This window comes from Artibeus jamaicensis, unplaced genomic scaffold (genome assembly GCF_021234435.1).
Source record: "Artibeus jamaicensis isolate MK-2021 breed Jamaican fruit bat unplaced genomic scaffold, CSHL_Jam_final contig_859, whole genome shotgun sequence".
NCBI lineage: Eukaryota > Metazoa > Chordata > Mammalia > Chiroptera > Phyllostomidae > Artibeus > Artibeus jamaicensis.
Window position 1 is genome coordinate 609,010 of NW_026521989.1, and position 15,235 is coordinate 624,244.

At 52.5% G+C, this 15,235-nt stretch overlaps 1 protein-coding gene across 2 annotated transcripts in view; it reads left to right on the plus strand.

Moving 5' to 3' along the window:
* Positions 1 to 15,235, plus strand: part of ANOS1 (anosmin 1) — a 103,865-nt gene that overhangs the window by 64,897 nt on the left and 23,733 nt on the right. For both annotated transcript variants that reach the window (XM_037157564.2, XM_053673442.1), the window contains 3 exons: positions 4,226 to 4,448; positions 12,205 to 12,389; positions 14,313 to 14,442. In XM_037157564.2, the coding sequence (XP_037013459.2) occupies positions 4,226 to 4,448; positions 12,205 to 12,389; positions 14,313 to 14,442 (538 nt within the window). The remainder of the gene's footprint in view (positions 1 to 4,225; positions 4,449 to 12,204; positions 12,390 to 14,312; positions 14,443 to 15,235) is intronic.

Below are 15,235 nucleotides of genomic sequence, written 5' to 3' on the forward strand. Positions count from 1 at the left end.
TTTTATCGACTTCTCTGGGTGCATAATGACTGACATCCATTACGTGCTAACTACTCTGGAAAAATACGTAATCTTTGAAGTCTATTCCAATCTTCCTGTCACATACAGCAAGGTCAGAAAAAGCAAAAATTAATGAGCATAGTAGCCACAATTTTCCATATTTTAAATTGGAGCTATAGAGCAGGCAAAAGTTGCCATCTATGTGACTTGTGGGATGGTTCATACAAATAGTTTTATAAAGAAATTGCCACCACATTGATTTCATAATGAATAACTTGCCATAATAGACCAGACATAATTGGATAAGCAAGAAACTCAATATGGTACATATACATCTGTGTTGCCACGCATATTTTTATTTACCATAAAGTCTATGGGCATTGTTCTCACAATGAGTGCAAAAAGTCTCAACTTTCCAAAACATGTGCGTCCCTCCCAACAAGTCTGTGAGTCCTTACCTGGTCACATTGCGGGAAATAGTACCTCCTTAGCAGTCACAATTTTCTTCTGATGCCCAATGGGCTATGAAGGGACCCGTTTATCCATTTTCTCTATGTCGAGGGTATTCCGATTCCCTCATTTTCTCTGGCCTGCCTGTGTGCATTTTTGTCCTTATTCCATTCAACTGGAAAATGCTCATTAAGCTTCATTAAAGGCATGGTGAGAGGCCTGGCTACAGATATCACATGTTTTCCAATTATATCCGAACCACGGATATTTCTTCACCCCAACTCGCGTTAATCACCCAAGGCTATTGTAGGAAGCACCAAAATTTGCCTTTGGTGGATAGAAACAAGAGCGCAGTTAAGTAGAAAATGTTCAACAGGAAACACTTAGCAGTGCGGGGAAAAAGACGGGCACTTATTCTACTCTTGTGGAGGAGCTGTGGTGTGCAAAGACCAGTATGTAGCTCTTGGTGAGTGTGAGCTCCTATAATATTCTAATGAGTCTTTAAAAATATCCTGTCACGCCCACGTATCGCTCTAAGAAAGCTGCAGTGCACAGACGAACGTATTTCTTTCCACGGCCCTTGAAATCATGACAGATGTATCCCTCTTTGGACCCTGTGCCAAAAGGGAAAACAGTGAATAAAGACACCAAACAACTTCTCGGTCGCCTGGAAGATGCATGTTACGGTGCTAATCACGATCCTTCTTCTGCACTCTCTGGGAAAAAAGGCTGCCAACCTAAGCCAGTTTCTGCCTGTTTTTTTCTTCTTAATTCGGCCCCGTTCGCTCAGCCAGTTGGTAAGAGGAGGCAATCCCTGCCCTGCCTTCCTCGGCCTCAGTGCAAGGGCGCGGTGCTTGGCAGGTACGGAGGCAATTACACTAACGAGAACAGAGGGCCCACGCCGGCTGCGAGTCTCTAGTCACGCCCTGTTTCCAACAGGGACGTTTTGGACGGAATCGCCGTGATTATACCTTGGAGCATGCTCAGGCACTGTGATGTCCAAGTCCGCGAGCCGTAAACACTTGTCAGATTTCATCCGACGGTTTCCTTGGGAATCTCAGCCCCGTGTAAGAGGCCGGGCGTTCTGGTAACTGCTGTTTCCAGTACCCGTGATGTATATATTTCATGGCACCAGCCTGCCCAGCGCTTGGTTACAGATGCTGCTGCATACCTCTGAGATTGCTAAGGGAGGCTTCGACCTGAGTCGAGAACTTCCAAAGCTAACAGAAAAATGAACTGTGAAATTGAGCACGAGAGAAACGCCTTGGATGATGCTTTCAATGTTTATGCAGATTATAAAAAAAATTAACCAGCTGCACATTTGAGCTAATTCAGTACAGAATCTGTGGCCTTTTTCTACATTTTACCTGCAAAATCCTCGCATTGAGACACTATTCTAATCCAGTGAGTTGAGGTCATTTTCCAATTTTATGTACGATTACGAACAGTGTTATTTGACGTCCACAACGCTAAGCCACACCTGGGGATTATAGTTTTTCCAAGTAGCTTTTTGGACGTTTTCCTCGATGGTTCATTAGTCAAACAGCATAAAGTCTTTCTCTCATGTCTGCTTGTCACTGGGCATGGCCGCCGTGACCTACGTTAGATTTAGGACATCAGAAGGACTCTCCTGGCTGGGAGAGAATGCCTTTTGGTGCTGAACGCAACCTCGCGAAATCTAGCCATTGCTAGCGGTCGTGCGGCTCTGTCAAAACTGATGGTCGAATACACACACCATCACGTTTCCCATGCTAACGCACCTGCGGGCTTTTAATTCAGCACGGTTTGGAGAAAAGAACGAGAGGATTCTGGGGGGACACGGCACACTAGTATTGGGGTTTCTGCTGGTGGCTGGGGTTCCCATGGTCACTCGGACGTGCCCCTGCCGACGCCGTCCTCCTCTGAGTTTTGCATGGCTTTTCCAGACATCGTCACCTTGAGAAATGTTGTGTTATAATTCACCCTCTTTTTGGAACAGAGGTTGAGACATTTCTCATCTTCTCCCCTCCCCGCCTCCCCCAGTGGGGACTTGGATCCTTTTTTAAATGATCACATCTCTAGCCTCGTGTGAACTGCTCTCTGCGTGATGGACCTAACACTCCCCCAAATCTGTCTCCTGGGCTTGGGGTTCCCAGGGCTGGGATCCAGATGGGTTAGGAGGTACCCATCTGGCCAGGGGGGAGGGACAGGTGGCGTGTGGGCAGGTGTTACCAGGTGTCCCTGGATGGTGGAGAGTCACACGCTGTCATCACTGGGAGCAGCAGGCAGGACACAGGCAGGTTTTACCAGGTGCTGCTCAGGGGTTACACAGATGGTAGCAGGTGTTAGCAGGTGGGACCCACGTGGTACCAGGTGGTCGGGAGCCAAGTTCAGTCATCAGTGAGAAGCGGCAAGCAGGCTACTGGCAAGTGTTCCCAGGTGTGATTCTGGTGTCCGCAGGTGTCCGCACTCAGCAGTATGGAGCCGCAGGCAGCCCGCTGGCCTTGACCCACGAGATTCGCTTATTCTCTCCCTGGGTTTGTGTTCAGCAATGGCACCTCATGTGTTTCTGATATCACCCACTCGACTGGACACCCAGTAAAGAGAAAGCGCCCTCCCCATCTGTCTCCAAGTCCCATCGTCAGGCTGCTGGGGGTGCTCCCCTCCCTCTGACAGGGGGCGTCCCAGGTCCTTCCCTCCTGTGGCTGTGCCCTCGCCCCCCCGCCCCCGCCAGTGCCCACGGGCTGGGCCTCACAGCCACACCACTCCTTCCTCCCACCAGTGACTACTCGCCACCCAAGCTAGGGCGCAGCCCGAGGGCGGGGGGTTTCCTTGGCTGGAAAGGTGTGCTGCAGGTGTGACTGGGTTCCGAGGAGTGTGGTTGGGGGAGGACAGCTACTGGGCCGCAGCCCTCAAAGGGGCCAAGAGGCTCAGGGGAAAGGTCGGGCCACCGTCTCCCTAAGGACTGGTACATGGAGACAGCATTTCCCCTCTTCGCCTGGGCAGAGCTGCTGCCGGGGGCCCCAGCCCCTTCCCTCAGCAGTGACGCAGCCACCCCGTGTCCTCTGCCTGCCACGCACACGTCCTAGCGATGACCACACACCGGTGGTCACACATTACGCACACGTTACCCACAAAGCGCTCCTCTCGCAATTCAAGGAGTCCCCATCCTCACTCCTGTTTGGCTGGTTCACAGCTGCACCGAAATGGCATCAGCTCCCTGCCCTGCCCAGCCCAGCTGTGACTCGGAAAGGCCTTCCCACGCTTTCGCAGCGCTGCTCCTTGGCAATTCCGTCTCCATCAGAGATCCCACGTGCCTGGCGAGTCTAAAAGCTGAGCGTTGTTCAGCTACGTTCAGTGCACTGAGGCTGCCGCCACTTGGTCACGAAACATCCATGGGTGTGTGGCTTTGAGCAGTGCACAGGTTCTGCAGGGTTCCAGCTGACACTATGGTTTACGGCATCCAGAAAAAGCAACCCACTGGAGAATGCAGTATAGGGATTCGACTGAATAGCACGGAGCCTGTTTCCAATGGTCAAGCATCAGCTATTTGACACCATTGTGAACTCGGTTACAATGTAACAAGCTGTGAATGCTGAGTGTGTATGAGTAAGTGTGTTGCATGCAACATTGTAACTGGTGGGCCACCAGCCTTTCAGAAATTAGCAGGAAGTATTGTGCTTCTTGGAAGCAGATACATTGATTCTGTGAGCCGTTCCGGGGGCCCAGGGAGGGGACACAGACGCGGAGCCTCCCATCCGCTGTCTGGAGCAGAACTGTCTCTGGTCTCCCACAGCCCCTGTTCCCCAAGAAGAACTACGAATGCCTGACCAGCTGCGAGTTCCTCAAGTACGTCCTGGCCGTCAAGCAGGGGGACTGCCCTGCACCGGAGAAGGCCAGCGGCTTCGCGGCCGCCTGCGTGGAAAGCTGCGAAGTGGACAACGAGTGCTCGGGGGTGAAGAAGTGTTGCTCGAATGGATGTGGGCACACCTGCCAGGTGCCCAAGACGCTGTACAAAGGTGAGAGCCCGCTGAGCCCGACGCTCCCCGGAATTTCTGTGTGCAGACCAGCTTTTGCCATTGTGGCTCTGTGGGTTGGGCGTCATCCTGTAAAGTGAGAAGTCGCCGGTTCAATTCCCAGTCATGGCACAAGCCTGGGTTGTGAATTGGATCCACAGCTGGGGTGTGTATGAGAGGCAACCAATCGATGTTTCTCTCTCGCATTGATGTTTCTCTCCCTCTCTTTCTCCCTTCCTTCCCCTCTCCCTAAAAATCAATAAGTACCAACTTTCAAAACATGTTTAACAGACCACGGAAATCAGATTGGGGGCAAGGAAGTCATATTGGAGCAGAGCCAACCCTTCCTATTAATACTTTCAAATTTAATATGAAGGAAGGAGAGCATTGCATCAGGGGCATCTTAAAACGGTCTTCTCTGGCAAGAACGAACCAGTTAAGTGGCACCGGTGCAGGGGAACAAATACATTTGGGTCCCCGGGAGACAGGCCGGGCTGAAGCACACTCGAATGAAACCTTCTCGGTGCCGCAGTCTGGTGGTTTTCCTCTTGGCGTAGGCCGAGGGCGCCAGTGACGTTGTGTGGACTTTTAAATATTTCGATCAGAATCAGGAGACCCCTGACGCAGGAATTGGGCTCTTCCAGGAGGTGGGACTCAGTTTACCGGACAGTGGAGCCAAGGGGATAGCTCCCACACACAGGCTGCTTCTGGGCCCTTCACCCTCGACGCCGACTGTTCGCTCACTCCCTTCTGCAGAGCGGCTGTTGGGACTCGTGCTGTTTGGATTGGCGTCAAGGCACAGGCGCGAGGCATAGAGACCTTTGCTACTGTGGCAGCCTGATGTGCAGAGTGAAACAGAGAGACTTTATCACTCGCTGTTCATTTATTCAGTGCCAGTCGAATGTGATGTCTCTTTCTCTCTCTCTTTCACATCTATCCACAAACACCAATATGCACTCCTTCCAAGCATATGTAAGCTTTTAAAAAGGACCATGTATAAAACGGCATCGCCCTGAGGAAGTCAGAGACCATCCCGTGACTGTCTCGGTCTCACCCAGAAATCTCGCCTGCACTCCACGTAAACCCCGCAGTTTCCCTTAAAAACTCGGCCTCAGTCCCGTGTGTATCCCATTCAAAACCCTTGCTGCTTTCCCCACCCACCCACTGATGCTCCTTTGATGATTCCAGTTACATTGTTTCCCTGCCTCTTGTTACAAAGTGGAAGAAATCACTTCTGTGAAATCTCTTGCCATGTAACGCATACGTCTATCATGGTGAAACCTTTTCAGTCATTGCAGATCGTGGGCTACTCAGGCATGAGCCTGGACCATAAAATCAGGGTGCTCTTAGAGTTCTGGAACTGTGTGTGCAAAGCCTTCAGAGATTTCAAAGGAAGGTGCGTCAACGAGGGAATACGAATTAAAACAGGCTTTGTCTATGAAAGCGTTGAAGGGCCAGTATGCATTTCAAAGATGCCGGGTTCACGGAGCCTACGGCAGGTCTGGCACAAAGAGCCAGCCAGCCACCGTGGCTCATCATCGCAGATCATTCCTCTTAAGCCTGCGTGTCCCCAAGGAAGGCAGATGCTCTTGGAGGTGCTGCTGTCAGAGAAGGTCTACAGTTGGATCTTTGCAGAGAGAGGCAGCTCATGGAGAACTGACCACCAAGGGCGTAAGCAGAGTCTGTTGGCCTGAGTATGCCTTCTGCGTAATGAGCGTAAGGAAGATCGGTTGTGATTTTGAACCCACACACACTGACTGGACGGTGGCCGGTGCAGTGGGGTGCGATTCACATCTTCCGCCTTGGTCGGTGCACGTGGGTGACCCAGAGGCTGCCTGGACCGAGCCTCATAACAACACTCTCAGCTGCTGAGCCGCTTGGAGGCCCCGATCGCGGGTCAAAGTGGGAGCCACACGGCTTGCTCCCTCTGCAAAACTCTGGCTCCCTGGCTGTCCGGGAAAGGGTCCTTTCTGACCCAGTGCTCAGCATTGTATTGCCTATTCCAGCCGTCACCGTCCCTGCCACCTCCCAGTGCCCCAGACGACCCACGTGCCCTTCGCCCACCTTCCTCGGTGCTCATGCCAGGTCTGTGCAGCCCCCTCAGGACGCGGAGGTTGGTCATTGGTTCAGTGCTCGGGTTCTGCTCTCGGCTCACCAGTGCGGAGCTGAGGCCGCACGCGGGGTCTCAGGGGACCCGGGAGTCGGAGGTGAGGGCGCATCTCACCCCCGGCCCACCCTGAGGCAGCTCTCCTGCCATTTTTATTTTCCGTGGTAGTTGGACGGACGCAAATAGAACCCTAAACTTCCAGCGCTGTTGGGCATTATCGGATGCTATAGTACAGATCAATTAAATGAGATCTCGACACCGCATACTTTAATGTACTGAAGTCACAGATGTATGGCTGGTTTTAGACGAGTAAATGAGGGGTGCAGCACCAATGTGACATTGCCCCACCCCACACACACACCCAGTGTGCTAGCCTTCATCGAGGGCTCAGACCCACAACCCTGGACAAAAATGCTTGTAACTCACGCAGGACATGAACACACACCCACCCTGCCCTGTTTTTCCTCCTCCTGCTCATCGTCTCAGGTAAAACCCCACTAGGTAGCGACCCACACCAGCCTTCTGTCCGGCCTCCTGTGTTTACGGCAGGGGAGACGGGGCCTGTGGACTGTATCGCTTCAGCAGCGTCCTATACCAGAAATGGGACTTTGAGACACCATGGAGATTTTCATAAGCTGACCAACCAAATGCTCCGGGATGCCAGAGCCCTGGGTTGGGTGTCTGCAAGGATACGCGTCTTCAGCTGGTGCCTTTATATGAGCTCACTTCACAGGCTGGCGTTGCTGTCTGCAGCAAAGGGGAGCCATCGGGAGCCTTTCCCCGAGTCTCCCAACACAGGAAATTAGCAGCAGCATCTTCAGACACGTGAGTGTCTTAGCCAGGCCGAGCGCAAGCCTTGGGACTGTGCACAGAGTTGGAAGGCTGATTTTGCGCAGGTAAAAACATCCACCGTGGCACCGTGGCTGGCTCAGTTTCCCTCTTGTCCTCTCCTCCTTCTGATATACAGCTTACACTCTCTCATGTCCAGAAGATGATGCATTTTTACTATTTTCTTGCGCAGACATTGGCCTGTCCAGAGGCCCAGCGGTGGCAGCGGTTTGGGGAGGGCAGGAGGAAAGCTGAAATTCCAAATGTCGAGATTAGCGTCTGTGCATGGCTTTTCTGCATTTTCCACTTGTCCTTTGTGGAGTACACGCCAAGGAAAAATCACGCATGAACGTGTTTCTGCTCAAAGAGGCCCTACCGTGGAGTTGATTGAATGTGCCCACAATATCTTAATAGGTGAAACAGACACACTTCAGGCCTTTAGAGATGGACTCAGGCCATGCTGCACAAACGAATGTTTAACATTTTTTAAAGGATCGTGCAGAACACCTTGGTGTAATGAAACAAAGCCCCGATTCCTGGAGTAGTGGTTCTGTGTGTGAGAAATGTTAACTGTTGATTGAGCCTTCACAACACCCTATCTCGCTACATTTTGGTAACATTTGCAGCCGTAAGAGATTTGCACACAAATAAAGGAGTCTCGTGGTGATTGCCGACCGCTGGCTGCTCATCATCTCCACTTTTCTATCAGGAGAACTTTCCGCATTTTTGAAAGCGTTGGGTGTCTTTTCCTTGGATTTCGGCAAGATGCGTGTCACCGTCTCAAGGAAAACTGTGCACCTGTGTGATCACCCGCTGTGGGGTGCTGTACCATAGCAGCTTTGAGTTTTGTACAGAAGAGTTTGAACGGCGGGTGACTAATTTGTTCAGAAGTAATAAAGAACAGTTCGGTCGGTGACCTCATAGCAACCAGCTGCGGAGTGCTCCCCCTTGTACATCTGGGGATGGAATCCGGACGCTGGTGGGACCGGCAGGCGTGGTGGGGAGCTGCGCCGTGGGGCCTGGGGACCTAAAGGGGGGCCTGTGTGTGTGTGTGGGGGGGACAAGGCCCCAGCTGCACATGACTCCAGCCAAGCGCTGGAGTCACTCGCAATCAAGGGAGACTCGGAGACCCTAATGCAAAGCAGATGGACTGTCTCACCCCGGGCGCATCGTAAGAGTGTTGCTCATCACAATGAAAGGGACGTTGCGATGAAGACATTGGAACTGACATCGCCCCGATGCTGGTTACAGTTGATTACGGCCCTTGGGGGTGGACGGAGATTCCAGAGGGAAGCCCCGGGGCCATGGGATTCAGATGGGTGGGTTTGCTCCTGCCGCATCGGCCTCGGGCGACCTCGGCAGCTGGGGCGTGTGTTTGCGGTGGGGGATGGTTCACGGGGCAGCCAAAGAGAAGGACGGACGTGCCGTCTCAGGGAGCGCGCTGGGTGAGGTGACAGAGGTAAGCAGTCACCGTTGACTGTGCCCACAGGAACCCGGCGACCCGGGCACTGGGCACAGGCCTCCCCCGCTTCCCCAGTTTGCACGCCTGCAGTGCACACATATTTGTCTCGTGCCCGCCCGCCCAGCTGCAGTGCAGGAACGACGTGGAATAGCCACGTCCTCCAGGCTGGTATGGCGTCCCTCGGAACAGTTTTTTTATACCTGAAAAGAACAGAGAGCAACTTCCGGATTAAGACCGCTCCTCCCTTAACTTTGGGGTTTTCATCACATCTGGAATCCTCACCAAAAATCGTTTTTCCGACGGAAGGTGTTCTACTGTCAATCAATAAAGCCCTTCTGTCCTACACACGTCTTACTAGTCTGCTCAGCAGTTAGCATTTTCCTCTTTAAGAAGGAGGAGAGAAGGGACGTTTGAGTGACCGGGCTGGCGTGGAGTGAGTTCCCCGGAGGGATACGGGACTGGGGACGCGGCGCAGAAATCGGGGGTGGTTCCCCCGGCCCCACGTGCCTCTGGGACAGAGAGGGGTTTGCCGTCCTGCCGAGGTTTGCATGTGTGCTGGTGCCCGCTCGTTTCCCGGGTGTATCTTGAGTGCCCAGGGAGTGAGGGGCTCAGCCGATGTCCTCATCCACGTCCACCCAGCGTTTGCTCCTGCAGAACATTGTTCCTGGGACACAGTGAGATTCGGGAAGGAGGGAGACCTGGCCCATGGCGGGGGGTGAGGTGGGGGTGGAGACAGCATCATTCATTCCACAGGCGACTGCCGTGAGAGGCCATTGAGTTACAGGGTCAATGTTGCAAATGCGGCTGAGGAATGGAGCCTGTGTTCCCAACCGGGAGGCGTCGGGTCCGTGGTGGCTCAGAGGGGCATGTGGACCGAGCCTGGACGCATTCACGGGGGTGTGGCTAGAACACAGGAAGAAGGACGTTTTGGAGGGAAAACGCCATGGCTCTGGACGGCCGCGTGTTTGGGGAACCGCTGGGGTTTGCGGCAGCTGCGTGACAAATGCGTGCCACGTGAGCAGAGGTCACGAGAAGATAAGAGTCATGCGTCGAAGAGATGGACGTGCTCCGTGACACACAGACAAGTTTCTCTTCACAGACAATGGGGTGCGGTTGAAGAGTTTCAGAAGGCAAAGGGGGGACTCCCTGCTGGAGGAAAGAACCACAAAATACTGTAAGGAGGGAGTTAGAGAAAAGAGACTGACATGCAGGGACATGGAACAGAAGGCCACAGTGAGGTCCAGACAGGAGAGGCCAGGGCCCAGGGAGGGTGGTCACCACGGAGACCAAGTGATGTGGGTTCCAGCTCCCTGGAACCGGGCCCTGCAGTAATGCACCGAGACGTTCGTAGGTGCAAGAGCGAGTCACAGAGGCTCTGAGACCCAAAGCGCAGAGTTGTCATGAAGATAAATGTCACAGGTGAGGCACACATTTGGGCACAGGCCCTTGAGGTGGGGCCTGGGCAGGTGGATGGGTGGGGGGTGCATCCCAGAGAAGGGTTGTGGCTCCATCTGTGAGTCACCGCTCGGCGGAAATGTTCTACCCTCGAAAGTCAGCGGAATCCCTGCGGTAAGCTCAGCCGCCGAGAGGACAAAGACAACATGAACTTGAAGGACCTTTATGCTGTGGAGCCAGGACGGACTGTGAGGTGTCTCGCCTGGCCAACCAGGAATGTCAAGGACGTTAGGGTCGGGCAGCCCAAGAGAAAACCACCTATTTTCTCTCCTGTCGCAAGGGGTTTTGCTCATTCAAAACGTGGGCGGAAGCAACGAAATTCAGAGAGAAACCTGACATCACCCCGTAGCTCCAGGCACCTTACTCTTCCCGAGACTCAACACTCTCATGCTCAAACGGTAGCCATGGGAAGAATCAGGCAAGACAAGTTCATGGCCAAGTAAAGGCCCTCTGTAAACACCACTCGCCGGTGCATCAAAACAGACAAGGCTGAGGTGCGGTGGACATGTTCTCTAGAAAACTGTCTCCGGGAATCAGTGACCTTTTCAGCAGTTGGAACTACGCCACTTTAAAATGATCCGACCCCCTCCATTGAAATGCTTCCTGATGTTCAAGTTCCCCAGAGCAACAGCAGGCCGAGTTCAGGTGCAAAGGCAGGGAGTTGGACACCAGCCGCGTCCCCAGTGGGTGTGAGAGCTTATTTCCTTCCACTTTGCATTTGCACGCCCCTGCACTCTCTCTGTTCCAACGTGTGTGTGTGTGTGTGTGTGTGTGTGTGTGTGTGAGAGAGAGAGAGAGAGAGAGAGAGAGCTCGCATTCTGAACGGACCTTCCAAAGGTGTAGTCCCTCAGAAAATGATGTGAAATGCAACCATGAATCGATTCCACACGACTGAGCTAGTTTCACATTTCCTGTTAGTGCTATAAATTGGCGTGCAACTCCCTTTCCCCAGGGGCTCCTATTTTGAACAGCGATTCTTAAACTTTCTACTCACCAGACAACTCGTATACACCACAGGAGGAAAGTAGCAATGACCGACACTTTTTCTATCAGACACCTGCGAGTGGCTATTGAAGGAAAACACTTGCCCAGGCCAGATATGAATGTTTCACGTTCATCATTTTCTGGTTTCAAACCTGGAGTCTGTAGCAGAGGGTCTCAGCCATACTTCGGGGTGTCCGTGAGACTTAGGCTTTGGAAAACAGTGTTGTTCTGTATCCCCACGGGAGAGCATTGAGCTTTATGTTTTCCTTACGAGGAAAATCAAGGAGAACAACCCAGGAACCATGTGACAATAACTTGAGACTCGTTCATGCCGCAGAGTCGCTAAATGGGAAAAATGACTTTAAACTCGTTAGCAGTATTGTCTCGTGGGAATTCATGTTTAACCTCAAGGTATGTAGCCTGGTAATGAGTACATGTAAGAAACCTGACTTTGAGGTTCCTGGGAGGAGAAAACCTTGTTCAGAATCAGGAGTCAGATCAGTTTACTGATTTTCAGAGACCGAGAGAGACATCGATTTGTTGTTCTACTTATTTAAGCATTCCCTGGTTGCTTCTTACACACGCCCAGTCTGGGGATCAAACCCACAACCTTGGCATGGGGGGACGATGCCCTAACCAACTGAGCTACCCAGCCAGGGTCTGAATCAGGAATCAAGTCAGACCCCCTTTAAATAATGAACAAACTAATAGGAAAGGGGCTGAGACGCCTTTGAAATGTGAAGGCCTGACCTTAGCGTCAGACGATTTCAAATGGCAAAGCCCGACAGGGAGGACCCACTTTTATGAAAGCCACTCGCGCATCCCGGTCATCAGGCGAGACCCGCCCATAGTTCCTCCTACTGCCCTTGTACTTCAGTGTCCGTCCTGCGCAGGTGGCCGCCATGTCATTGGTCGTGTTGCAGGTGTGCCCCTGAAGCCCAGGAAGGAGTTACGGTTTGCAGAGCTGCCGACCGGCCAGCTGGAGATTAAGTGGTCCTCCAAGTTCAATGTTTCCATCGAGCCTGTGATCTACGTGGTCCAGAGGAGGTGGAATTACGGGATCCATCCCAGCGAAGACGATGCCACGCCCTGGCAGACCGTGGCACAGGTGAGTCCCTCGCAGGCAGCTCCGGGCGGTCCTGTCCAGGGCACACCTGCAGACGCGAAGCTCACGGGCCGTACGTCAGCCAGAATGGCCCGAAAGGACGCCAGCGTGGGCCTGCCGTGTGTGTCTGCGGAAGACAGCACGACCCCTGTAGACACAGCCCCATATGTCTAGAGACTTGCCTATCGGCCTGTTTGCTCAAAAGGAGATGCCTGTCTAATGTGAGCTTTTGCGTTGATGTGGGCCCAGAGCTGGAGATAAGGAAATGCAACCCACCTCGGTCTACTTAGTGTGATGGTTGGTCACGGAAAGGACTCCTTCCCTTCCTCCTAAGTGAAGCCCTCACTGCACACAAGGATGTGAGTGGCGTGGGTAAGCTTCGTGCAGCCAATGAGTCGGTGGGAAGGAGCCGGCCGCTCACACGTCTCTGCTGAGGGCTCCCCTGGGGTCCTGGTCACCCGGCAACCTGATCCGCAGCACCCCGTGTCTACCCCAGTGGGTGCCGCTTCCTCTCGGTTTGGTGGGGAGAAAAGCAAAATATTGTCCTTCTTTTTAAGAGCTGTTAAGTGGACTGCCAGCTGCAGGAGAACCACAGGAGATGGGGAAAGGATAAATTCCCCATAGGAAGCCACTGAATGCTTCTCAACAAGGCAGATGCTTTGTCCACACCTTTTCCTCCAAGGGTCCCCTTCTCAGGAAATAGAAAGTAAATTTTACTATTCAGCCCTCTGGGAGAGAAATTTTGTTCTTTTACAAATAATACTACCCCCCCAAAAAAAGGATAAACGCTAAAATAATTTAAAGACCCCAAGATCAGTGAGATGTTGGGTATAAAAGAAACATTCGGTTACAGGGGAAAATAAACCCCTGGTCGAATAAATGTACTAATTCTATATGTATTTTGTAAAAGAAACACTTGCTTTAGTAAACCGTAGAGACGCTCAGGATTCAGCCTAAGGTTCTATTTGATTTTCATGGTATCCTCCCTTAAGCAATGGTACATATATCATGTGTATACTTCTAAATTATTTTAAGACTTAAGAAAGTAACTGATGATAGCTCTTTCACCCCTTGTGTTTTTAGAGAGAGGGAAAAATCTGGCAGTATTATTATATCCATTTTTTTAATAGTTAGCCCACGTAATTCTTTCCTTCTGTGGCTGCTCAGTGCTTCGGATATCACACTGGCGTTCGTTTTTAGACTCAAGGCTGGAACTGTGAGGGACGCAGTCAGTGAGAGTGTCATCTGAAGTCCTACCAAGTGCGGCGGAGGGGCCGCATTTCAGGGTTCACGTTGCCTCTCTGGTCTCGGAAGTGTCGGGCTTCCTTTAGGTACGGAAGCCCACGTGACAATGCCTTTCCGTACGTCGCCGTAAACGGAGACAGGGTTCAGTTCGATTCTGCTTCCTCGTTGTCACCCACCGAGCCCACGCGGAGTTCAGCACTAGCACCCGTGAGGCATTGGTTCCTGTGACTCACGGCCAACATTCTCACGTCTCCTATAGAACATGTTGAGACCAGGTGCATGTCCCCTTAGCCTGATGAAGGAGGGAGGCAGGGGACTGTCACCAGTACTTGACACTCTGGGGATGGTGGCAATAGAGAAAACAAAGCCTGTCCCTCCATTGCTGTATGTAGTCCCCAGATGGAACAGTAGCCTGCGCATTTGTCAACAGGGTTTGACCTGCAGAGATCCCCAAGTCTGCCGCTCTTCAGTCACCCACGGAATAGGGTGACTGAAACTTTGCCCAGAAGCTCTCGTGTGCTGACGGCTGTCCTCACACTGAGCAGGGCACCCCTCATCCGGGAGGGTGCGGGGAGGTCAACGCTGAGTGGCCTCGGCCGATGAGCAAGTGTGTTTTTAACGCCGACGCCACTGACGTGTCCGAATAAAAAGGTTCTCTGTGCTTCCTGTCCTTGCCCGCAGACCACAGATGAGCAGGTGCAGCTGCCCAACATCCGGCCCAGCAGGTGGTACCAGTTCCGAGTGGCCGCGGTCAACGTGCACGGGACCCGGGGCTTCACGGCGCCCAGCAAACACTTCCGCTCCTCCAGGGGTTAGTCTCTCCCTCCCCCCGGCCCTTGCCTCCCTCCTGGCACACGTGGAACAGATCCATTGTGTCCCTGTGTCCATGGCTATGGTCGGCCAGCAGGCGGCTGTGCCGTTCCTAGCACATGGGGCCAGGCGTGTTTGATGTGCCACGGAGGTTTGTGCTCAAGGACATTGCAGAAGATGATGACGGCAAGGGGTTTTGTCCGCTTTGGCCTGGTGCTTTTCCACTATCGGGTCCTGCCGAGTCTTGGCCTTAGGCAGTCTGGGTCAAGCGCCGTTCCATTCACTTTTGGAGAGAAAGGTTTAGTTTGGGCCATGGGACATGATGCGATGCAGCTTTTCTCAAAAGGACGGTTACGTTGAGTGTGAACTAGTCTCTTGTATTTCGTTGCATCCAGAACTGGAACCCGTTTGAGGCCACGTTATTGCTCTTGCTCTGTTCAATTCCCACTCCCTTGCTCCTTTAAAACCTCCGTGGAATCGGATAAGTGTCCGTTCCATTAGCCTGTGATCATTGAACTTGGCTATGAAGACGGGATTTCGGAGGCATAGACTAATCCCTTTGTTCACTCTCTAATTGGGAGCTGGCCTCTCGCCTGGACACTGACTTAGCTTTATTTGAGACAGAATGTGTCATGATATTAATGAATACGGTGAGCCACAACATCAGTCCTTTGTCTTTCATTATGGAAGGTCTCCCCTGGCTGGTCTAAGGTGCCATTTTTATGCCGCGATTGGGAAAAGGCATAGGGGTCAGCCAGTCGATCCATTTCTCATTGCCTTATGATATTGCCGCC